At 33.0% G+C, this 26997-nt stretch overlaps 1 protein-coding gene across 1 annotated transcript; it reads left to right on the forward strand.

The window, feature by feature from the left end:
* The first annotated feature begins 24841 nt into the window (after positions 1 to 24841).
* Positions 24842 to 26695, forward strand: LOC143551882 (uncharacterized). Its single transcript, XM_077042226.1, has 3 exons — positions 24842 to 24905; positions 24993 to 25074; positions 25670 to 26695. Exons 1-3 carry the CDS (start codon positions 24891 to 24893, stop codon positions 26413 to 26415), a joined length of 843 nt encoding a protein of 280 aa, XP_076898341.1. The 5' UTR covers positions 24842 to 24890; the 3' UTR covers positions 26416 to 26695.
* The last annotated feature ends 302 nt before the right edge of the window (positions 26696 to 26997 follow it).

Genomic DNA, 26997 nt, shown 5'->3' on the forward strand with positions numbered 1-26997 from the left:
TTGGTGCCTGATATGGTTGACACTGAGGTCCAGAGAATCAAATGTTATGTGAGGGGATTACCACAGAGAGTCCGCATGTTAGTCAGGACAAGTAAACCTACTACTTTCGATTCTGCTGTCGAACTCGCAGAAACGGTCTATGCAGACTTGGCTGCGGATGACGTGGTGGTGGGAGACGAGAAGAAAGAGAAGAAATGGGTCGCTCCTGCTAAACGACCCGGTACTCAGTTATGGAACCCCAAAGATAAGAAGCAGAAAGTGTGGGAGAAGAGATCGTGTAAGACCTGCGGAAAGATGCATGGTGGTGAGAGCAAGTGGGGTAGAAGTTCTGATGTTTGTCTCAAATGTGGAAAGGCTCATGGTGGAGAATGCAGAATGGGGTCGAATGCCTGTTATAAGTGAGGAAAGGTAGGGCATTATGCTAATGAGTGCGGTGCGAAGCCAGCATGTTACAAATGTGGCAAGACAGGCCATTTGGCAAGAGAGTGCACTGAAGGATGAGATGAGTCTTGGTACATCGAGGGTCTCATGGACGAGCTACCTTAAATAGCTAAAACACATGACCACCATTCGATGGCTGCAAAGTCGGGAGTAAGAAGGATAACCCAGAAGGCAAGGGCGATTCGATAAAGTGTGTAAATATAAGAAGTTTTCCTTTTATAGGGAATAAGTTTGGTTTCGGGGACGAAACCTCTTTAAGGGGGGGAAGACTTGTAACATCCTGAAATTTCCAAAATGATATTAATTATATTACTTAATAATAGAGGGAAAGTTTACTCGGGTTATCGGGAAATAAATAAATAGAGTAGGAGTTGGTATGGGTCGGGCTAGTGTTGGGTAATGGATATGGGTTATGGACTTGGGTTATGAAAGAAGGAAGGAGAGTCCATGGGCTTAAGCCCATGATCCCTAAATATAAATACCATTAACCACCATTTAATCCTCATTCTCACATATTCCATACACCACCAAAACACACACGACCCGAACCAAGATCCGAAGGCGAAAACCCGAGCTTGTTGGTGCTGGAACGTTGTGACGGACCAAAACAACATCAAGGCTTCCGTGTTCGTAGTTCGACTCGTTCAAGGAACGTTTATAGTTAGAAATCGTTCGTGTAGGTTCGGGTTGATTTGAGAAATGATAGATCTGAGTTTGTATGGTAAAAACGAATCCAACAAAGCTAATCTTACTGAAAATGGTTATGATTTGATGGGTTAATCGATTGATAAAAAGAACCCGTAACCTATATGCCTAAATCGCACCCTTTAAACATCGATGTTAGGTCGATTTGATGGTTAGGGTTTGTAGGCGCTGGTCAGACGATCCCGTGGGTACCTAAATCGAGTTATTTGGTTAAGAAACGAAGGTGATTAAGGGATTTAAGAACGAACAGTAGCTGCAGACGACAACTTCGCCTGCAAGCTAAGTTCGCCTGATGAACTTCGCCTGCAAGCTAAGTTCGCCTGATGACAACTTCGCCTGCAAGCTAAGTTCGCCTGATGACAACTTCGCCTAAAGCCAAGTTCGCCTGATGACAACTTCGCCTAAAGCCAAGTTCGCCTGATGACAACTTCGCCTAAAGCCAAGTTCGCCTGATGACAACTTCGCCTAAAGCCAAGTTCGCCTGATGACAACTTCGCCTAAAGCCAAGTTCGCCTGATGACAACTTCGCCTAAAGCTAAGTTCGCCTAAGGTTTAACTTCGCCTAAAGCTAAGTTCGCCTAAGGTTTAACTTCGCCTAAAGCTAAGTTCGCCTATGGTTTAACTTCGCCTAAAGTCAAGTTCGATTAGAGAATAGATTAAAACGATAAGTAAAAGTAAGCTAATACTAGGCCACCAGATTAGATCAGGCGAGTATTGATACGTGTAACTTATACAGTCAGCCGAGCACAGTTAAAGAAGGGATTTACACCTATCAGAGGAAGAAGCAGAGTTCAGGTGAGTTTCTAGCCCCATTCCTTGTTATGTTTTCGGGGCTGTGTGCATACTCGATGTGTTGTTAATACATTTATCCTAAGTGATAAGTGTATGCCATATGTGATATATGTGATGGATATGAATGATTGCTTGTCGGTACGCGAACGATCTTCGGATATTGCGCGTACTGTCAGGTTAAAAATAAGAGTACGAATACTATATATCGAAGATGTATGAATATTACAAATGAATACTTGTCGGGGCGTGAACGATCTTCGGATATTGCACGTAACGACAAGGGGTATGGTTGTTAAATGAAGGATGTAGAGAAAGCCTAGAGTGTTCTTATGCTATAATGTAATTATTGTATATGTGAAGTATGTGTATACAGGTACACGAATGGTATGTGAGTTCTACGTTCGACATAGTAAGTTAGGATGGCAAATCCCTCTAACTTCTGTTGGACATAGACTTGGCCGGTGATGGCGTAGTTAAGGACTGCGAGCCTTATACGTGATGTAGATGATAGATGTAGACGTAGATAGGGACGGTGGGCCTTATACGTGTTATAGGAGATAGACGCCAACGTAGATAAGGACTGCGGACCTTATACGTAACGTAGATAACGACTGCGGACCTTATACGTAATATAGATAGGCGTCAGCACAGGAAAGGACTGTGGACCTTATACGTGCTTTAGCATAGGGGAGGACTGCGGACCTCGTACGTGCTATGAATTAGGTTGCAACATAGGGAAGGACCGTGGACCTTGTACGTGTTGTGGATGTATGATGGTATAGGGAAGGACCGCGGACCTTGTACGTACCATGAATGGTGAACATAGGTAAGGACTGCGGACCTTTTACGTGTTCACGATCGTGAGTACAGGTATAGACGGCGGACTATGAACGTACTCTCGGTAGACTGAGGTTAGTGATTGTAGATATGTATGTATGTATGGTAGCAAGTATGTATGTAGAACAGAAGGGTAACTAGTGAAGTATGGATATGTATATGTATGTGTTGTGTTGTATGGCGTACGATTAACTAGAACTCACTCAGCGTAGCTGACTTTTAGTATGCACGCAGGTGAGTAGGATGAGGCAGCTCGCTTGAGGAGACACGTGGCACTGAATAAGAGGCTGGCATCGGAAGACTCAAGACGTTTAAGTTAAATGTTTCGATTATTTTGAAAGACAAAATGATGTTTTAAGACAAGACGTGTTTTGTTATGAAATGTTTTATGAAAGTTTTTATATTTCGCGAAAGTTTTAATGAACTCTGATTTGTTCGAACTGTGTTTATGAGTAAATCCGACGCTAAAGTAGGGCTACCGGGTTCGGGGCCTTACAGATCTACTCATACACTCAAAACATTTTTATTCTCCTGATCGGATACAAATCCTTCATTTATCAAGACTCGGTTATCACGATCTAACCAAGACAATTTACACTCATTGAAATCGGTTTTCACCTATTCATCTTATCACATTGTTATAATATCAATACCTCAATTAATTCAAATAATATAGCACAATTTAATACTCATGACATCATATACATAAACTATTAAACATATTCAAGTATTCAATCTCAAATTTGTAATTTGTTAAAACATGTCAAACTTTGATAAAACTTATTCACTCATCAAATTAACTCATTGATTTTCAATTTGGATTCTAACTTATCCTTAAGTTATGAATAAACATTAGCATAACACATTTAAGTTTCGTTTTACGCAATAACTCATATGAAATCTACACTACTATCCAATCTTCTCATTAAATCATATCTTTATTAATCATAGAATGTTTTCTTAACATCAAACAACATCAATCATTTATCTCGCGACCACATGTTTAGTCAAGGCGATAGCTCATGTGATCTCTAAAATATAAACTCAATTTTTAAAACATAAATGCAATCTTGTTCATTAAGCTTCTTCGCTAATAAATTCAATTCATTTACCCCTACTCATTCTCATAACAACATCAATAACAAACGCAAGTCTAAATATCAACTATACATTGTTAAACAAAGTAACAATCAATATCAACAAAATCATAGCGTCTCAAACAAGAAACTTTACGTCAAAATTCACTCGTTATGCTTCACTAGCCACATATCACAAGACATTCCACAACGGTCTATGCCGACTAATTTTAAAACCCATTCTACGACGTTTGCTCAAATTTTATAAACTGCTACCGGATATTGCTACAACTATGGAAATCCAATCACCTACGCCATGTTTGTTTTCGATTCAATCATGTTCATCAAGCTCAAAAATTTCCAAACTTATTCTATTAAACCCTACTTTGTAACCTAATCAAAATATTTTAATTCAATCAACTTCAATTATTCAAAATTTTATAGATCTAATTAATCAAGTTATTTTAAATTAGATTAACCAAATCAAGCATAACTAAATTGACCAAAGAAGATGTTTTTTTATCTATACATATTTTATATTTCTCAATCGTACAAAATCTTTATTCGATTTTTGCATCTAAAACAACTTCAACTCTAATAATTTATTTTAAGTAATCATGCTCATGCAATAAAATATATCTTTTCAAAAACAATCGTTAGTAATACTATAATCTCAAAAGATGTTTTGAAATAATAATATTTTAAAATAACTCAAAACTTTAACTCATTTTTTTAGCAATATTTTACACAATGGGTATCTTTTATTTATAACCAAACTATATTAAAATTCTTGTTTCTTTAAAAAACATGTCTTTCAGTTGTTTTGTAACCCACATGATGGGACGAGTTATGTGGACCATCCGACGATCTAAGTAATTATGGAGGCCTACATAATTATCGAAGTCCTCTCATGGAAATCATAATGCGTGCAATTGTGTGTCATAATATAGAATCTAAAGTAGTTGGGATAACGGTACACATGTAGAGATGATAAAGACATGGTGGATACGCCACTGGTACATCATATATATATATATATAAGTGTCCTTTTCGGATTTTCATTTGGAGCGTTATTTTGACTATTCAAAGTTCTGTGTTATGATAAATTTTAAAAGTTATATTTAAAATTTTCTTTTTCTCGAAATGTAATGGTCTTGTGATAGTATACTTTAATTTCGGGACGAAATTCTCTAAAGTAGGGGAGACTGCAACAGCTCGAATTTTTATATTATTTTAAATATCGTTACCTGACCCATTTATACGTTGGGGAAATTTATCCAATAAAATTATCGCGTTTATCGAGTAAACTAATTATTATAATATTATTATTATTTACTTATTTAATATATATATATATATATATATATATATATATATATATCTTTCAAGATATAGCAAAAACTACCCTAAACTAAACTATTATCCAAGTTTATTTCCACTTCCTAACCTCAAGGACTAAAATGCAAAATCTGAATTATTATGATCACCTTAATCCGTTTACCCATATCCATGCCCCAAATCTGCAACCCGTAGACCTGTTTAGTAAACTTGGACCTCAATTCATGGCTTAAACATGGAAATTAGAACAATAATATAATTCCTCGTCTTTAAATCAGCCTACCGACGTTTTTGATTTGGAAACAAGGATCAATTTATATACGATTTGATTATATTATAAACCGTCTATAACCTAGATTATTATTATGCATAATCGATGCATTAAAATTCAATTGATAGCACACACACAATAGTGTTAACAGCGCCAACCAAAGCCCTAACACTAATTGTCCTAAATCATGTCCAAAACCCCCTATTCGTAAATGTTTCTGGCCGTTGGTTTGCCTCGCTATTTGCCTTCGATCCAGCATCGTTTTATGTAATTTTATTACGCATCTTGTACGCGCTGAATCATGTTACATTAACCCTATAATCAATTAAGCAAACATACAACCGATCGATCGAATTGCATTTCTAGGGTATGTTAAATTGAGGTTATACCAGTTTTAGTATTTGTTAATTTGTTTCCATCTCTAACCAACTAAAACGCCTAGCACAGTTGGCTAGCTGTGTATGTGCGTTCTCCTTGCTGAGTCGGCCACTGGCGCGGGTTCGAGTCCCGGCCACCCCCTTTTTGTATTTTATTTTCTTGTGTATTGCTGTATGCATATTAATGATTTATTTTTTAAGTGTTATTATTAATATTTAATATAAGATAAACATTAATTTATTAAACCAACATCTTGAAGTTTATAGTTTTTGTAAAATCTAGTTAAAATATGTTTTACGTATATATATATATATGTGTGTATGTATGTATGTATATGTGTGTATATATATATAAACATGTATGCATTATAAGTATATTTTTATAATAGTAAACCATATTCTTTTTATTTAAAAACCGACACTTTAATTCACGTTTCTTGTCGTTGGACGATTTTATAAACTTGCTCATATTTATATTATATATATATATATATATATATTATATTTAATAAACTTATTAAATATAATTTTTCTTAAAAGATTTAAACAAAATATTTATTTATATATTACTATTTTAATTATTCAAATACTTAAAAGTATATCTCACTTTATATTTAATTAAATTATTTTATTTAATTTGCATATTTAAATCATTTATTTATTTAGATTTTATAATTTCAAGCTTATCTTATATTATATAAATATTTAATTATATATCTTATTCAATGATAATTAATGGTGATTTTATAATTAATAAGAATAATGATTTTAACAAATCGATTCAACCGTTCAATCAATAACAATTCTAATCACAACATAACTCTAATCACACCGTAATCCTAATTCATTACATCATGTTATATCTTTATAATTAATTTTATTATCCATTATTTAACTAGGAATCCTTGACGATATATTTCTAAGGATTTATCTTTCTCTCATCATCACTTGTAGTTCGATCATCCGATCAGGTGAGTATCTCAATCCCCCTTTTAACTCATTTTTAACCGTTTTGGGGACATATGCGTTTTATTTATTTTGTTACTATATATTACTCAACTTGCAACTGTTGTTACTTGTGCATAACAATTTATACCTTACTTGTTTAGTTGCTTACCTGATTTATATGCTTTCGCATTCGGAGAGGTCCAACATAATCTCTGTCTAGTATGATCATACGACCGTTGTAGTGGCCGGCGTCCGACGCATTGACAATGGTTTCACCGACACCTCATTTTTGGTAACCAATGCCCATTCGCATGGCAGCGGTTTAGCCCTTTCTTTATGATTTGATTTATTTGTTTATATGCTATGGTTAAATTGATTGTCTCACTTGACACAGTTTGCTATCTTATTTATTATTATATAAAATCATGAAAATCTGGTGTTTTACTCACTCAACCTTTTGTTGACAAACTATTTTATTTTCAACGCATATGCAGGTCATCGTATGATGTAGTTGAAGTTAGAAGATCGTTTAAGGACTTATGCTTGAAGAAATTCATCAAGATAATTAATTTTATGATTTTGATTTGTGTTTGTTTTGAGATATTGTAATGAATAATTGTTTTATTTGAAATTATTAAATAGATATTGAAACTTATAATGTTGCATGATAGTAAACTTGTGAGCTGTGACAATCAGATCATGCCTCGGCATTTCCGCCGTAAGGTTGTGGTGTGACACAAGTTGAGCAGCAGCATGATAAGCTTTAGAAGGTGATGCTTTAGGTTTATCTCCGGGATTGGAAGATTCGGCATGGTGTGGAGAATTCTAGTGATAGATTGCTTTTCGGTTGTAATCTCTTCCAAACAGATTAACACTAGTATCACCCACTTCTTTGTTTGTACTCTCCCTTTTGAAGTGTCCTTTCTCCTTGCAACAAAAAAACCTCACTTTTAACTTATCAAAACCCAGTTTTGATGAAGTACCATCCAAGCAGTTCTTGCCGGTAATTTCTTTGAACCGTTGAGCCCTTCAGATAACACTTGCCATGCACCATCTGATATCTAACATCTCCATTTCCTCTGGATTAATTTGATCATAATCCTCCTTAGTCATGTTAAAGTCCACGACTCTTCCAGCTATTAGACATTCATATGATTCTAGAACGGATCCTAGAAAAGCCATATGTTCTTTGACATTGTCAGCTGGCAGACCACTATTGTTAAAATTTACAGCAATGTTGAACTGTAAAACATCTAACTGCTTGAATAATGTGAAGTTTGTAGAGTTTGAGATCCACTTTGCTGATTACCAACAAATGGAGACCCCTCGGTGTAGTAAGCAGTTTGAATCTTCAGATTTTGATGTACCACCAATTGAGAACTTTTGAAATATAACCCAATGTCTTGACAACCCGATGAACTCTTCGTCTTCTTCTTTTTCTTTAGTTTCACTTCTAGTGCTTCTAGCTTTTCAATGAAACGAGCTAGAGTGAGTCGAGCATAAGCTACCGGATTAGACTATTGGATCAATAAAAGTTTTTCATTCGTCAGGTAAAGCATTGGCCAGTTTGTCAATGTACTCAAATTCTTGTTTATAAATGCCCAACCTCCTCATTTCATTCACCAAGTGGCAGTATCTTTCAATCAATTGGGAAAACGATTCAACCTTCACCATAGTAAATATATCAAATTCTTTCTTAGAAAACGTTATCTCTGACTTTTTCATATCCGGGTTACCCTGGTCTTTGTTGAGAAGAGCTTGCCGGACAAAATAACATGAGCCATTATGCTGAAGCAATTGAATGATTTTGGCTTTAATTGCTTGTTGAAACAGATTCAACATTTTCTTCTCTCTAAGAGTGCCTTGTCAGCCTCAGGAATATGTGATAAACGATAGCTTGCTCCATTTTCATTATTCAAAATTAAGTACTCTTCCTCGACAGCAATCCACGTGTCATAACTCCCATCTTGAACGTGCGTTTCAAACTTATCAGCCCAAGTAGGACAGTCTTCCATTTAGAGAAGCTTCAGTGACTTATTAGATGTTATCATCTAATTATCAAAATTAATATTTTGAAGTAGGGTTGACGGTTGTGTCATGAAAGCACTTAAATCTTCCATTTTTGAGAAATAACAAAAAATAAAATCCAAAAATCACACTATCCATATATGTATGCCCTAGCGTGTAAGTCATCATAGTTTCCGACACGTATATGTAACAAACGTATAAGTCTTGAACATAAAACTCCCAATCTAACGTATAAGTCTCTTTAACGAGGTATAAGGCTTGTATCCGGTGTATAAGTCATAAAATGACTTATCCAGGCGTATAAGTCGTATCGGCTCAACTAAGCATATCCGTTGGCTCCTTCAAACACACGGATAACATACATTTTTCTAGTTTGATGATGAAATCAAGCTTGTTAGGATCTGAAATTTGGTAGGGTTATGAACGATGATTAACCGATCATGTGTGGAAAAATTGACATTTTTATACGGTGAAATCCTTCTGAATTGTAAAATCAGTCTTGAAATGAACATGTTTTGATAATTCCTTGAGTTCCCAAAGTAGATATGAGACTTAAGCTCTGATACCACTTGAAAATACATTGTATGGATTAGGATCGATACGAATTGTATCTACTCTTTAACATAATGTGCGGAAAACATTACGAGATGAGAATCACAAGAATATCTTTAACATTTAAGATTTTATATCATCAAAGTATAATCAGTTTAAAGGATCTGACAATCATGTACCATGGAAAAGTTTCCTAGAATGAACGGATATGAACACTTATATAGTGTTGACATATACGCCGGTATATGACTTATAAGGCGTATATGAACATATACGCCCGTATATGTTCATATCATTCATTGTACATGTTTAACCTATTTCTCAAACTAATTTACATACAAAATTTAAGACCCAAGAACTAGACATTATGTTCTAACAAACGTTTATGCCACAATGATGAATCTTTCTTCGAGGCTTTGGAGATTAAACATGAAGCAGTTCGACGAGAGTATGAAGTGTTCATGTCCAACATGTAAGCTTCATTAAGCCTCGGAGTACGAATCAAAATCCATTCTTCTAGGACTTTGAAACCTAGTTTTAGAATCAAGCATTCATTTTCTGTGAATAAAGTGGAGAACTTTCTATCATAGATTTGGGAGAAACTAAGCAGATTGTGGTTTAATTGCTCCACCAGAACGACATCATCAAATGTTAGGATGCTATTTGAAACTTTTTCCTTCTTTGTAATTTTTCATCCCATGTCACTAGAAAATGGAACGTGCCCACCATCAACGGTTGAACGTCAAACAACAGGGACTCATCTCTAGTCACGTGTCGGGTGAAGCCACTGTCTAAATACCAGATACTATTTGTAGGCCTTCTTAATTGACCCTACACACATAAGTACTTAATTAGACATGGGTTCTCGAAACTCAGTTGTCTCGGGAAGGTTAACAAGAAAATCACCAAATTTTATTTTATTTTCTTTGGAAACGAAATGTAATCACCAAATTTTATTTTATTTTCTTTGGAAACGAAATGTTGTGGTGAGTCTGAATCTGAAGAACAGTCCTTAGGAATCCATGCAGAATCATATTTCCTGTTTTTAGAAGATCTTCTAGACCGTCTCCTTTTGTTTTTAAAACAAAATCCTTATATATTTGGATTCCACTTGTTACTCATTTTTTGTGGTTTCTTGTATTCTTCAACCCATGAACCCTTTTTCGATATTTTCTTTTTAGTTATCCACAAATTTTTTTTGCTTTTTTATGATTGTTGGATCTCACATCCATTTACTGGCATAAGTTTCAGATTGATCAGTCCTGTCTTGTACTGGATGCAACTCTAGAGCAGGACTGATTAATCTGACCATTCATTTCTTTCTATTGTTTGTGCCAGTTTTTGCAATATCTTGCAAGGTGAGAAGGGTTACCACAAACAAAACTACATTTTCTCCTAGAGAACCTATAGAACTCATCAGAACTATGATATGATTGATGTGGCGAGAAAGGTGACGATTGGAAAGGAAAATGAATATAAAGACCATCTGATTTGTAACCTCTATCATCAAAAGCATTTGTGTAATATGATTCAACATAATTTTGTTGATGAGGACCATAGTAGTTGTTATCAAAATAGTTGTATGATTAAGGATTATTCAGATGATTAGTTACTTGAGAAAATGAGGTTTTCAGTGGTAGAATATATTTACATGAAGTGCTTTCCCTCTTATTTTCAAAAACATGTCTTCTGTTTATAGTATCCTCAACTTTACAACTTGTTAATGAACAACTAGTTATGTTAACCTCATTAACTCTATTAAACATCATTTTTAACAAAAATTCTCATCATAAATGGTTTCGCAATCACTATCTGAAACAAAATCATCATATTCATTTAAAACATTTTGAGAAGTGCCAACATCAACACTCTCATAAATTACATTATCATTTGAAGATGATACGAAAGTACTTTTCATGGATTCAGATGTATTATTATTATAGACAAAGTTGACAAATGATTGTTTTAGATCCACATTGGAATCAAAAAATGAATAACATGCTTTTCTTTCCACACACCCACTTTCTTCTACTTAACCTGCTGAACAAGATAAATCACCATTGAAACTAACTGATATAGGGACATGATCAACAGTTTTAGAGACAGAAAGAACATGCAACTTTGGTTTTTGTATATGACCAACTCCATAGACCATTTCATCCTCAGGTGGGGTATTGAAACTAAAGTGGGGTAGGCTATGTAGTTCTCATTGAATGGTGGAGAAACTGCAGTATGATCATAACCTAATCACGTCTTTTGTTTCACCCCCATATGTGCCCCTAATGATCCCATTCAGTTTATCAGATGCTATTTCAAACCTATTCACAATAATTTTTCTTTGGGAAATGTCTAATTCTAGTTACTCAGTTTTAGCATTTAAAATAACTACTTTTCTTTCATGAAATTCAAATAGTTTATTAGACTGAAACATTTTCTCATGTAATTTTTCCATGTCACTGCTATGAGTTTTAATTCTCGTGGTGAATATATTATCGGCCATTTTGTATTCATCGTTCTGACTTTTAATGCCTAAGTTTTCATCAGTTAATGCGGCATTATGAGTTCTATAACTCTCTATTTTATTTATACAAACTTAGGAACTGAGTTTGTGGACCTCGAGAATGTTAGAGGTTGCTTGGTTTCCCTCTAAAGCAAGTTGAAGAATCTTGATGTTCATTTACAAAGGCCATCCCAGCAAAGGTCAGCGGGTGTATCTGCACATTGAATTGATCGTCCTCTCAATCTGGCTCATGCAACAGACTGGGTGATCAAAGCCCTTGAATTTGAGCTTGACTAGAGTTCCCTTTTGTTGAGTTGCCTTGACTGATTTGGGGAACTCGTTGACTCGAAGAGATTTTTCGATCTACTGGCCTTCTGTCACTCCTCTGCATGCCTTCATTGTTAGAAACTGTGATCTTGATTTCATTGGCAGGCTTGGTTGGGTTTGTGCACTCTCTTGTAAAGTGCCATGTTTCATTGCAGTTATAGCATCGAAGCTTGTCTTTGTCAAACCCAATTCCTTTCCCATCAGACTCCCTGAAACTGTTTTTTCCATACTTTTTCATGAAGTTTGATGCACGATGAACAGCCATGGCCATTTGGTACTTTATGTACACATTCTTGAGATATTTCTTGATGATTTTGGACATGTCTCCTTGTTGGAATGGAGGAGGTAGGAGTTTTCCTTGCAACAACTCCTTATGACTTGCCATGAATGCATGAAACAGTGCAACACTTGAATCATCAACTTGAGGAGTGGAGTTGGATGAGCCACCAGCAGATTTGTTAACCCCATGAGCCTTGAGAGCTTGTTCAACGACTTTGTTTACAGCTTCTTGAAATGAAATTGAATTGGATGATGGTTGTAGACTTGCAGTGGACTTGAATGCAGTATTCTGTGGAGATTGAGCATAATACACTTTTACCCTATTAACTGGATGAACTGTAGGATGAGCTTGACTAAGAAAAGCGGTGCTAATTCCTGACCTAGTAGATATTCTTGCATGATTGAGTGAACTGGTACGATTTCCTAGTTTGAGCTTAGCATCCATTTCAAATAATCTTATGGTGGAAGTAAAGTAAGACACAATATTTTGTCCAGATTGGTTGTTCTCTTGATGGTGATTACACTGATGTTCTAGGTGCAGGGAAAAGAGTTTAGCAGCTTGTCATTGATTTCAGATTGATCATAAATGATCCCAACACTTCTCATCTTGATAACCAATGTCTCAAACCTAATAATGAGAATTCCAACAGTTTCTCCTTGGATATGATTGAATGTGTTAAATTCACCTTTCAACATTGCCTTTTTATTGTTTCTCATTTCCAAGTTTTCTTCAAACTTATCAACCAGAGCATTCCAAATTCTTTTGGCAGTAGTGTACTTTCTCAATGTTTGAGAGATTTTGTCACACCCCAACCTACGGCGGAAATGCCAGAGCGTGAACTGATTGCCCACAGCTCTCAAGGTACTATCATGCAAATTGATAAATGACAATATCTATTTAATTTATTTAAATAAAAAATTTACAGTTAAATACACCAAGTATAAAGAAATTACATCAATGATCGTTCTCCTAAAAGGGCATCTCTACGTAATCTTCATCTTGCTAAACAACCAAGCTGATATCCTGCAAATGCGTATAAAATATATTTTTGTCAACAACACATGTTGAGTGAGTAAAATACCAGTTTAAGTCACAACTGTAATAATATATAATAAATAAAGAAAAATGCAAACTATGTCAAGTGAGATAAGCAATTTAACCAATGAGCAAGTAAATAATGTTGTCGGTAAGCTCGATGTCAGATAAAACTGAACCATGGTTAACACGACGGACGTATGATCATACTAAACCGAGAATATGTTGGATCTCTTCGACAAGTATTCAAGTAAAGCATATAAGCATATAACACGTTAGATATAAACTGTTAAACACACAAGACTAACAGCTGTAAGTTGAGTATCAAAGGATAGGTAAATAGATAAAATACGCATTTGTCCCCAAAAGATTTAAAATAAGTAAAAAAGGAGAGTGATCGGATGAACGAAATATAAGTGATGATGTGAGAATGATGAACCCTACGGGATATACCGACAAAGATTCCTAGCTAAATAGGATAACATAAATTAATTATAAATTATTTAACATAATTTAATATTATGAGTTATTAACAAATGAGATAATGCGTATAATAGATTTGAGGTTTCGATGTTATTTGGGTTTATGTTGTGATTAGAATGCATTGATTTCACAATTAAATCTATTGTTAGAATCATTAGTTTTATTAACTATAAACTATCATCAATTTTATACTTGTTAAATATATAATTAAATTTATATATACATTATTTTAAATATATAAATAAATATGTTTTATATATAAGTAAATAAATAATAGGTACGATGATAATAGTGTGTAAATATTTAAATATAAGATGTAGTAGGAAATAACTAAATATTTTTGTTTGAATCTTTTAACGAGCATATTTAATACGCTTATCGTAATAATATATATATATATATATACATACACATATATATATATAGAATATACATACATACATACATACAAAAACTTGTATACGGTTATTTGAGAAAAATGATAATTAAACTTCATTATAGAGGGTCGGTTTAATAGAAAAATATATTTTTTTATATTTAATATTAATCACAAAGTATTAAAACAATAAAACTTAGTGTAAAATAAACAAATAACAAAACCTGACTCCACCCGGATTCTAACCCGGGCAGTGACAGAACCAGAAACTTTTAAACCGAGGGTCAACATATATTTAACTTGGATTTTATTCAGACCATCAACGACGAAATCAGAAATTTTTAGTATATTAATTATCACTATTTATTAATATAAAAAATTAATGTAGTGATAAACTAAAAGTTAGTACAGTTTTTTTTTAAATCAATTAAACAAACAAAGTAGAAATCAATTTAACATACAAAGTAGAAATGAATATATAAAGAAAAATAGGAGCTAAGTCAATTAATATTATTGTTATATATTATTATTATTATTTAATTATTATTACACATTTTATATCCAATTTTGATCGTTTAAAGCAATAAAGAGCTATTCAGTGGGACCTAGTAAACACCATAGGCTTTTAATTAGTTTAGTTTAATTATAAAATAAACTCCACCGTATTTCATGCACATCATCTTCTTCATTTCTTCACGCATCACCATTGACAAAAACTCTGATGAAACAACTTTTACATTTTCTTCTGTAATTTCACTATTCGCTGCTGCTACTACTCTCCAACTAATAGTTTAAGGGTCAAGATAAGAAAAAACTCATTGGATAAAGGAACAAAACATACATGACCGGAGGGTTAACGAACCCTCCTGTAGATCCGTCCCTGAACCCGGGTGGATGACCGGTGCAGAAGACCTAACAAACACACATAGACCACCCGGCCAACCGCGTTTGTTGGTGAAAGGTAGAAAACAAAACAATATAAACAGAAGTTAGATTTTCCCCTAATTGAATAAGAACCCTAGATTCTTCAATCCGCCAAAATACATTATGTTCGTTCAATTGATGTTAGGGTTATTGATCAGCTATTAAAAACGAGCATGTTGCATATCTATATTATATGTTTGGATAACGAATTGATGATGAACAATGGATGAACAATAGCGGACTTAACAAGATCTCGTAATCATAACAGCAAACTCGAAAATATAATCAGACTTAGGGTTAAAGATTGCGAGGATATCAGGACTGTGAATACTCGTCTAATTGCATTATTATGATGTGTAGGTCGCAATTCCAGAAAACATGTTTGACGGGTTCGTTATTATGTAAACAAGATCAAAAATCGGATCTTCTATTTTAATTAGTATGTCGGTGAAGGTTTATTTTAGCAATATAAACGATTTACACTAATAAATTCCAAAGATACAACGAGAATTATTGATCAAGAAAGAAAATGGGTATACCGGTGCTGGTTATGGGTTTGGGTTTGTTTATAATATAATAATATAATATATATTTTTTATGCAGATTTGCAAGAAGGTCCCTCAACTTTATAGATGGATACATATTAGGGTAAAACTAAGGTTTAAGGTAATTACTATTCATTTAACAAAGTTTAAGTATAAATACAGAAAAGAAAAAATCTAATATAAATAGTTAAATATTTTATTGATTAAAATTTCCCGGAAAATGAACACGGGACGGGTATTGGTATTAATATACTATGGAAAAACCCGAGTTGTTACAGGTTTCAAGTGAACGGCACACGCTTAGAGTACCGTAGGCCTTTTGGTCATCAAGTATTATATTTTTGCCGTCGTCATCATAGGTTGATACGAGCTTATCAACTGGTCCATCAACAGTCATAGTAGTGGGTTGGTGAGGACCATCTTCAATTGATCTAAGAAAAGTCATTAATTCTTAGATAGTTCTTGAATTCTTCAAAGTTATTATTCCAACTGAGTAGCTTTGGTGGCTTGTTGCTAGTACCGGCTTCATTTTCAAATATAAGGTTTGTTTTCAACATCTCTGGATCAGTCATCATCTTGCAAATCAGAATTCAAGTCAAACAAACTTCAATAGCTTCAGTCAGAATGTGCCAAGTACAAATGGGTCGAGTCTTAATTTAAACGAATCGAATTCTAAAAGAATCAAATCGAATGGTAAACGGATCGAATCAAATAGAATTTGAATCGAATCGATTGCAAATGAATTAAATCAAATAGAAACTCGATTCCATTGGTTTGTGATTTGATTCAAATGGTTTGAAATCTCGATTCAATTGGTTTCTAATCTCGATTCGATTGGTTTGAGACTCGATTCGAATGGTTTTCCAGAAATTGCTATTTTCACTTTTTGCACAGATTTTCACACAAGTACACTTTTTGCCATACTAGGAAACTCAATTCAAACACACCAAGATCTTGATACACCCTTTAAAAACTTGAAATCCAAACTCCAAGCTTAACCAAACACACTTCTTGAGGCTGAAAACTTTCAAGAACACAAAAACACACTTCCTAAACTCAAACACCTTTAAGAACACTTATTTTAAGCTTGTACAACAACTAGTAAGCCCGAAACCCACTTCAAACACTTGAACACACGTCTCAAACACTTAAAAAAGATCAAAATCTAATGTTGTGGCCCAAGAACTACAACTAGTAGAGCCGAAAGTTGTGATACCAATTGTAGGTCGTAAGAACGGATCAAACAACTAATTCTTAAATCATTCTCACTTACTATCTAGTAGAAATCACTAGTAAGAAACCGAGATCTCGGATCTTGTGAGTATTGGTTTATTACTGAAAAAGGAATAAAAGATAGAGTTGAGAGAGAGTTGGTTAATTAAAGGATAAGGTTAAAGTATTTTCAAAGGGTTACTTTGCATGTGTATGGTTGCACTATTTATAGTGCGAGCCATACCATGCGTGTCTTGTATTATTAACGGCCCTTTCAATACTTATCCTCAGGCGCAAACATACAATAAATGCAACTGAAAGCTAACAAGATACATCCATGATAGAAGCAAACATATACAATATATTATTATACAAAACGGGGACCTACAAGCGTTGATCAGAATACTAAAATTTTTAAACTGGGTCGAGTTTTGAGTTTTAAAGATTAGCGAATGTTACATATACGTTTAGCCTAACCCACATGAACTCTTATTAATAACCCCTCAGTAAATTCCGTGTGTAATATGCTGTTAACTACATTGTCCATGCCATGTTTTATTACACAGTGTCACTGACGTAAGCCATGTTAATTAACCAACGAGATTTCGACATATACGTTTGTTGTAAATGCCTTCTATTTATAATATATATGTATGTATATATATATATATATATATATATATATAAACATGATCAAATACATTTTATTCTTAACATGAAAATAATGAGAACCAAATTGTTGTTATGATTAGGTTTATTTTTATATGTGTTTACTGAAATTTTTTGTTTGTAATTGCTAATTTTCGATTATGAGTCGTTATAAGTATTTGCTTATTTATATTTTGTTGTTATTGTTAAATTTTTTTTTGTTGTTATAAGTATTTGTTGATATTTTTCTGTTATTATTTTGTTCTTAATTTTTATTTTTTGTTGTGATTTTTAGGTTTTTTTCTTTGTTATTATAAATCATTGTTTATGTAGATTGGTATTGTCGTTGGCTTTGTTTCTTACATTCTCATTTTTTTATAAATTAGTATTATATCCTACGTTCTCGTGTTAATATTGAAATTTGTACATGAACCATTATATATATATATATATATTATAACTTTGTTTACTCTTGTTATTGTTGTGAGCTAATTGGTATCCAATTCCAATATAGGGCTGTCTAAACTGCTCGTTCGCTCGAAAATTGCTCGAAAAATGCTTGTTTCAATTTAGGCTCGATTTGGAAGTGAGTCGTTCGGCTCGGTTCGGTTTAAAAACAATCCAAGCACGAGCAAAGCCTCGCTCGGTTTTGGTTCGTTTTGCTCTATTTATTTTTTATTTGTTAGTTTTATATATAAACTTTACGTATATATATAAAAGTATACTATTTTTTAATGTTTTTAAAATTTCCATCTTTTGTGTTGAATTCAAAGTTCAATTTTAAACCATAGCCGCTCATTTTATATATGTTTTGTTGTTAACTTTGAGTTTTAAACATTTTAAAGGTGAAAGTTTAGATAATTTAGAGTTAAAAGTCTTGAATTAATGATATTTTGAAGTTTTAGAAATTTAAAATTGGAAAATTTGTACAAAATCAACCAAAACCAAACCGAACCAAGCCGGCCGGTTTCAAAACCAAACCAAGTTCAAGCATAAAGAGATCGGTCGTTTCTTTAAATTCAATCCGCTCGGTTCGGCTCGCTTTCAAACCAAACCAAGTATGAGCATGTATACGTTCGGTTCGGTTCGGTTCGTGAACAACCCTAATCCAATATAAGTATAAACAAGCCAATATGTTCGTGAGCTTGGCTTGCTATTACATGTCTAATACCTTAAGAGCATTATCATCTTGTCTTCCATCTCGATCAGTATCTCACACCTCATACTTCAATTTACAGAAAAACTAGCATTAAACCCCATCGCGTTGCGGTGGGGGTGAAAACCATTAAAAAAGGTTACCTTGAAACATTTATCGAACCCGTGTGTTGATGTGTCGGGGGCGTTGAACCCGTGCTTTGTGGTGGGATTGTTAAACCGAACGAAAAGTATACCTAAAAATGTCCAATCACGGTCATATGTTGCGGCTTGTTAACACGTGAAAAATAGACCGAAAAATAAAAAATATAATGACTAAATCGTCTTATGTCCGAAAAGTTGAATGGGGAAGATAGACATAAGAACGTTAAACAATACATGTGTGTTGCAGCGTGTAAATTTGCAAAATTTAGACTAAAACGTTAAATGAAAATTTTGTGAAAAGTAAAAAGTATTAGAGAACAAAGTTGAAAGTAGAAAATTGTTGAAACTAAAAATGAAACGTATTTTGTGACAAACTGGTAAAAAAAATAAAAGTATAAGGACTTAAGATAAAATATGAAAGTATGGAATGAATAATCAATAAGAAAATTGAAAAAAAAAACTAACGCATAAATTACAACTCACTATGCACTAAAATCTTTACAATATATATATATATATATATATATATATATATATATATATATATAATTTTAGGGGTGCAAATGAGCCGAGCTGCTCGCGAGCTACTCGAGATCAGCTCGTTAAAAAGCTCAATCAAGTCGAGCTTTATTGAGCCCGAGCCCGAGCTCGAGCCTAAAAATAAGTTCGTTTAATAAACGAGCCCGAGCCCGAGCTTTACTTATCAAGCTCGAGCCGGCTCGCGAGCCTAAACGAGCCTGCCATTTATATAAATTTTTTAAAATATATATTTAATAATTAATAATTAATAAATATTATGTTATGAAAAAATAAATAAAAATAACTAAATAATATATATTCTTTTATAAATAAAATTATAATATAAAAAATATATAAAATAATTATAATTATATAAAAATATAATTAATAAATAATAAACGAGCCGAGCCCGAGCCGAGCTCGAGCTTCAAAATCCATTCACGAGCCGAGATCGAGCTTTGAAAATAAAGCTCGAAACGAGCTGAGCTCGAGCTCGAGCTCTGTGTAAGTTAAACGAGCCGAGCTCGAGCCTAGTCAAGCTCGGGCTCGGCTTGGCTCGTTTGCACCCCTAGTAATAACTAACAAATAACTTTGTTAGTTATTACCCCAATATCAAATTTTAAATATTATTCGAATCTTCTAAATATATATTAATCGATCAAATAACATGGTTGTAAATTCGCCATTCGGTCATTAAATACAAACTTGCTACTTGCTGCAATACAATATTTTTTCGGTATATATTCTTTTGATTATTTGTAAACTTTATGATACTAATTTGCCAAACTAAATAAAATAATATCTAAGAAATCTTAAAAACTCTTGTAGTTGCTCATTTCATAATTCATAGATGGTGATATTAAAACCTTTGATAAATTATGACTTTACATCAGTTTTATGTTAATTCTCAATCTGCTTCACATTTCAATATTATCAAATGACACGTGTCACCATCTCTGATACATTAAAAACACATAACAGAACATTCACATTCAATCCCATGGCTTCAACAATATAATTAAGAGCTTTTCTAACTATACCGGACTATCCTTACTGCCACTTATAGGTCTATCCGTGGCTTATATGCGTTTCTAAAAATACGTGTCACCATCTCTGATACATTAAAAACACATAACAGAACATTCACATTCAATCCCATGGCTTCAACAAAATAATTAAGAGCTTTTCTAACCACACCAGACTGCCGTAACTGCCACTTATAGGTCCATCCATGGCTTATAGGTGTTTCTAAAAATACGTGTTTTTATGTCTTTTGTCTAACTGTGACTTATAGCTCTATATGTGACATATATGTTTTTTAAAAAGACATGTTTTTTGTCTTTTTATTTAATGTATATTTTAGTTTTAATTTTATTTTATTTATTTTGGTTATTGTTTTTTATTTTGTTGTTTTATTAAAAAAAACTGTTGATTTTCTTAACGATATATATATATATAGCCGTTACAACAAATTTGTACAAATAATAACAAATTTTAGAAATCTATCTAAATGGCAGCGTCACTAGCGTGCTAACAGGCGATGCTTAAATATTATGATTATGTAACGATAAAAAACACAAAAAAAACACCGCGTTCTAACCATGAAGCGTGCACATCGAGCATTAGGCGTGGTCGTGAGGACAACGACGACATTGTACAATAAAAAACACAAAAACTACCATCATTACAACGAGTTTGTACAAATAATAACACAATGTAGAAATATATATAAATGACAACATCAACGTGTTAACAGACGATGATTAAATTTTAGGATTTACGTGACAATAAAAAACACAAAAAAACCACTGCCACGTTCTGACCATGAAGCGAGCACACCGGGAGTCAGGCGCGGCCACGATGACAACGATAGACCGGGATTCATATGTAGGTTTGATAGCGACGACAACAACGATGACATTCGTGACACCGCCATTAAGATATATTTTTGTTATTTTTTGTACAAACTCGTTGTAATGATTGTTTGTATGTATATATATCATTTATTTACATTGTTTCGTTATAATTTTTATAATTGTTGATAAAGAAAATCAACAATAAAAATTTTTTATAATAAAACAACAAAATAAAAAAAAAATAATTAAATTAAATAAAATTAAATTAAAACTAAAATAAAATTAAACACAAAAAGATAAAACAAAAGTCTTTTTAGAAAATACCGTTATACGCGGCTGATAACACAATCCATGGCATATAAAAGGGTGTAGGATGTGATTAGTAACACCCTATAATTAATTAAAATTTAAAGTTTTAAATTTTTGTTTCTTACCTTTTATAATTCTGTTACGTCCTCATGTTCCACTCTCATATATCCTAAAAGATACAAAAATCAAAAGATATCACGGGATGAATATTGATCACAAATTTTGGGGTTTAAGTTTTTTTTTTTTTTTTTTTTTTTTTGAAAATACAAGGGATGAGGACAAGGATGGAATGTAGAGATGTTCATATATTTTTGGTCATTATATTATACTAGTTTTTATCTCTTATATTACGGGGTTGTTTTATCTTATTTGTTTATAATATTTATTTATTTTTTGAATTTTTATTTTTTTATTGTATTAAAGTTAATAATATACTTATGTTTGATGATAAATTGTTTCATTAATAAATGAGATGTTATAACCCGGTTTAAAAGCTATATGGGGTTGATGAGACCCAATACCCGTTTATTTATTTTACAATAAAATTGGTTTTTTGATTATAAATAATATATAACTTTTTTTAAATAAATCAGATATTAATTTTGGGTATATCCTTACTTTATAGGATTTTTAAATCAAATATTTGGTGAGATTAGTTTTTAATTTAATGAGATGTTATAATTGTTTAAGAAATATTTGGGTTTGATAAGACCCATACCCGTGAATTTGGGTCAAATGCATGAGAAGCCTTCATTTAAAAATCAAGCAAATCTGGTGACTTCAAAAAATGTGGGAGCGACCATATCACGACAACTAGGATTTTTGAGTTTTCGTTTATATATTATTACGTAGGAAAATGATCTTGTCGGTGGTGGAGGTGGGTACGGCCATGTGGAGATTGGGATCCGAGGCAAAGTCCCTTGTAATGCACACCATTTCATTCCTACTTTACAACTCCTCGATGCAATTATTCAAGCACCATCATCATTTTCATTTTACACTGTGAAATAATAATAATTTTAATTTCGTTGTCTTCGATTTTTTTAATGAACTTAGTATTATCTGATAAACAACCTAAAGTAGACTCCATGTATATTTTATTTTCACTGGGGCTGTTCCTTTTTTATTAATTACTAAAATTAAAACTAGATTTATACCCGTTTGATTGGTATGTGTTAAGTTCGTTATGATATTGATATCGATAAAAAAATTAATCCATCAGCTTGGAAATAGTAGTGACACTCGTATGACTTATATAAAAAATAAATATTAAAACAAATACAACTTATGATCAAAACGACATAAATTCGATTGGTATCGTGGGCTTCGTAACGGTACAAACACTAAACTCAAAACATATATTATTAAATGCCTAGTATACTCGTATAGCTAACAATATACAAAATAACATATTTAAGACGTTAATTTTGTCTGTAAGACCCGTGCGTTGCGGTGACAAGTCAATGCAAAATGAGTCGGTTTCACTGACAATCTTTACATCGCTGAAAATAAAAATAAATAATAATAAAATTTACAAATTTAGTGGGAAAAAAATTGGATAACTGACATGGACCGATGACAGTCTCGTGGAACCAATCTATTGATATTCATGTTGTATATATAATATTTTAATTTAATAAAGTTTTAAACTCGTATTTTAATATAATAAATAACAAAACCATATAATTTTATCTAATCGTCCTTTTCTAGCGAACCCAACCTTTTCATTAGACATCACACATTCTTACCATTATTTTCCGACAAACGTATTAAAAAATGGTCTTGTTAGGGAATGGTCTAGTCGAACATGACTAAAGAAAATTAATGGTGTTATCAAAAAGATAGATTGGAGGAAGAGGGTGACCCACAGCAGGCATTTTACTTGTTACGGTAGGTTGTTTACAACATCTAACTTATTTTAATTTCATTACAGGAATAGGTAAATTTGAAATTACGTTACTTACAAGTTAGGTAAAACTCATTACATTTTGATGTTATCTGACCTAAATGGTAATATAGATATAATTAAAGGATGGAATGTCTAAAAAAATTCTGAGTTGTGGATGTGTTAGTAAATCACTTGACTTCATTTCCGTATAAATTACCATTATCAATGATAATAAAATCTGTAAATTTCATTTATTCAAATGAATTATCATGAAGTGAGTGCTGAAGGTTGTCAGCCGCATCAAATTAGAAGGTTTTTCACCGACAATAAATTTTGTCACTAATATGCTCATATAGATACAAACCATCGATAGTTCGTCGTTCACACAAATTGAGTGCTGGGAATTAAGACTTCATAGATGGATCATCAATGAAGTTGTCAATATCTGTTTATGGCCACGTCGTGGATAGAAACCTGAAGAAAGTTTCACCATTAGTTTTACCTGTGATTTATCGATAGATAATAAATATCCTTTAAAAACAAATTCTAAAAATAGGTTTTTCTTTTTCTTCTTGGATTTTGTTTATCAAACGGCCATCACTTATGGCATTTAAATAGTTATTTTTCCCCTTCCTCATATAATCCTTCAGTAATCATTAACAATTTTGTCAATTATAAAAAATCGAAATTTTTATGAATTTTGAATTTTCTTTTAGTTAATACGCAATTGTTTTAGTTATGCATTACCAAATGTATATGGTTTTCTTTTCCTTTTAACTACAAATTTCATTAAAACCATGCCAATGAGGCGGGGAAAACAACAAAACTCAAATTATAACAACAATCCCTTCCGGCTAGACCACCATATGTATATGTTAATTTGTCTCCTATTATACAAATAAGTAATAAAATTCTTAAACAAATAACTTCACTTTTCAGCAAAAAAAAAGGTTTGAAACAAATTTGCAACCTACACTTGGCTTTTAAGCAAGAAAAGGTAGTATAATTTACTCAACATAATAGTCATTCTTTGACCAAGTATTATTTTTGAAAAAGTGTTTAAAAGAAAGTTAAAATATACGTGCTTCGTTATTCTGAAAAAGTGTTTAAAATAAAGTAACATTATTATAATTACTATTGTTATATGTATAACAGTATAAGTTTATTATCATTAATAATAATAAATATAATATTGTGATTGTTATTATAATAATTAGGTCAGCGCCTGAGCGCTCCCTTTGCCTTATTAATCAAAGTCTCAGTCATAGACACCACACTTTCTCTCATCATCTCTCTAGAGATCAACTCAATTCCCATCCCAGCCATGGCCCCTGAAAAGGTATTCAATATTCATTTTGTTAATTAGCATCCAAATTTTCATCGGTTTTTATTTATTTATGTTTCATGAATGGAAACTTAAATTTAGGTGACCGATATGGTCCTCAATGTTGATCTCAAGTGCACCGACTGCTACAAGAAGGTCAAGAAGCTTATCTGCAAAATTCCCCGTAAGTTTCTTCATTTATTATTTATTTTGATTCTTTTTTTGTTTGTGTAAATAAATTAAAAGCAATTAACGAATATTCAGAATATTATTTATGGATAAATGCATCTCTTATCATCTGTTGAAGTTTTCAGAATATTATTTACGGATATATAACACAAATATATTCACCATGACATTTTACCAAAGAAACTATAGTTTTAACTAATTTAAAGTGTTGGGCTGATACTAGATTCAAAATAATCACCAAAGGCTTCTAGTTTATTAATATCACAACTGGGTCAGTTTTTGACTGATTTTAGCCGGTTTAATTAAAGAAAGTTTGTTACAAACTGGTGCCTAACCTACGGTTTCTATCAGATCCAAACTGGTTTTACATAATCGGTTTCAAATTAGTTACAACACAAGGTTAAGTCCCATGTTAAATGAAAAAGATGTTAATTTGCTGTTAGAACAAGATTCAAAATAATAAATATTGATTGGAGGTACAATATATTTGGTGCCTTGCATTTATTGAATGGTTAATTCCGTTTATTATTAATATTGACAAATGGTACATGCAAATTAATAATATTTAATATTTTTTTGTGACAAAATAGAAATAAGAGACCAAGTATTTGATGTGGACAAAAACACAGTAAAGATCAAGGTGGTATGTTGTAGCCCTGAAAAGATTCGTGACAAGCTTTGTTACAAGGGTGGAGGTGCCATTCAGAGCATAGAGATCATTGAAAAGCCCAAGCCGGCTGGCGACAAGCTTAAAGAAGGCGACAAGCCTAAGCCGGCTGGCGACAAGCCTAAAGAAGCTGACAAGCCGAAGCCGGCTGCTGACAAGCCTAAGGATGCAGGGAAACCGAAAGAACCTGAGAAGCCCAAAGCTGCTGACAAGCCCAAGGAACCACAAAAGCCCAAACCCGCTGACAAGCCCAAGGAGACCGAAAAGCCCAAACCGGCCGAAAAGCCTAAGGATTCAGGAAAGCCACCAGAACCCGATAAGGCTAAACCTAAAGACGCGGAAAAACCCAAGGAAGCACCAAAAAAACCCGATGCTGGTCCAAGTCCGGATGTTGCAAAGATGGTGTATGAGCCCGTGCACGGCTACCCACAAATGTACCCACCATCAGGTTACCCGATGGTGGGATACGGGCAATATTATGATCATGGGTGTGGTGGCGCACCGTTTCAGCATGGCTATGGCATGCCGATAGCGCCACCACCACCACCACCAAGTTATGGTGGGTTCGGATATGATAACGGGTATAATGGGTACAATGGGAACCGAAATCATTATACTGGCAATGATTATGGAGGTCAAGAGGATGATGAAGGTTGTTCAATCATGTAAATCGGTGGTTGTAGGTTGGTCACTTTCATGGTGAAACAAATCTTGAAGATTATAAATAATTAAGATTTGGATATATCATTTGTATTATCATAAAACATTTGGCAATTTGTATATGCCAGAAAGAGATTGAATATTGTTTAAAGAATTTTTTTTGTTATAAAAAATAAAAAGAAAATAAATACATCGGGAAAAGGTGGTACAACATTACATACAAGTCAAAAAGCATGATATAAGAAAGGAGAAGCTTTTTTAAGTGTTTGTTTCTATTAGGCAACTATACGCTGGCATTTCACAAGCATGTTCATTGATTTGTTTCAAAAGTTTAAATTTTATATGATATATGAAAATGTTCAAGTTTCGGTCTCAAGAATTATGTGTAAAGTTTCGTCACTGTAACACTTATATCTCGAATTATGTGTTCAAATTTCGTCACCCTGACACTTATATCATTGATATCATAATAGTTAAAAATAATGTATAAATGATTTATAATTTTATATGTTCTACTTAGTTTTTATTATTTTTATGTGTGTTTTTTGTATAAGGTAGTTATGATTGTATTATGTTTTAGCGAGAGAATTT

This window comes from Bidens hawaiensis, unplaced genomic scaffold (genome assembly GCF_021521415.1).
Source record: "Bidens hawaiensis isolate Kalapana, Puna unplaced genomic scaffold, B.hawaiensis_p1.1 tig00016709_1, whole genome shotgun sequence".
NCBI lineage: Eukaryota > Viridiplantae > Streptophyta > Magnoliopsida > Asterales > Asteraceae > Bidens > Bidens hawaiensis.

Bases quoted from the DNA above. Each gene is read 5' to 3' on its own strand.
- LOC143551882 (XM_077042226.1), top strand. The intron at 25,075-25,669 runs GTAAGTTTCTTC...GTGACAAAATAG, and splicing joins GCTTATCTGCAAAATTCCCC to AAATAAGAGACCAAGTATTT.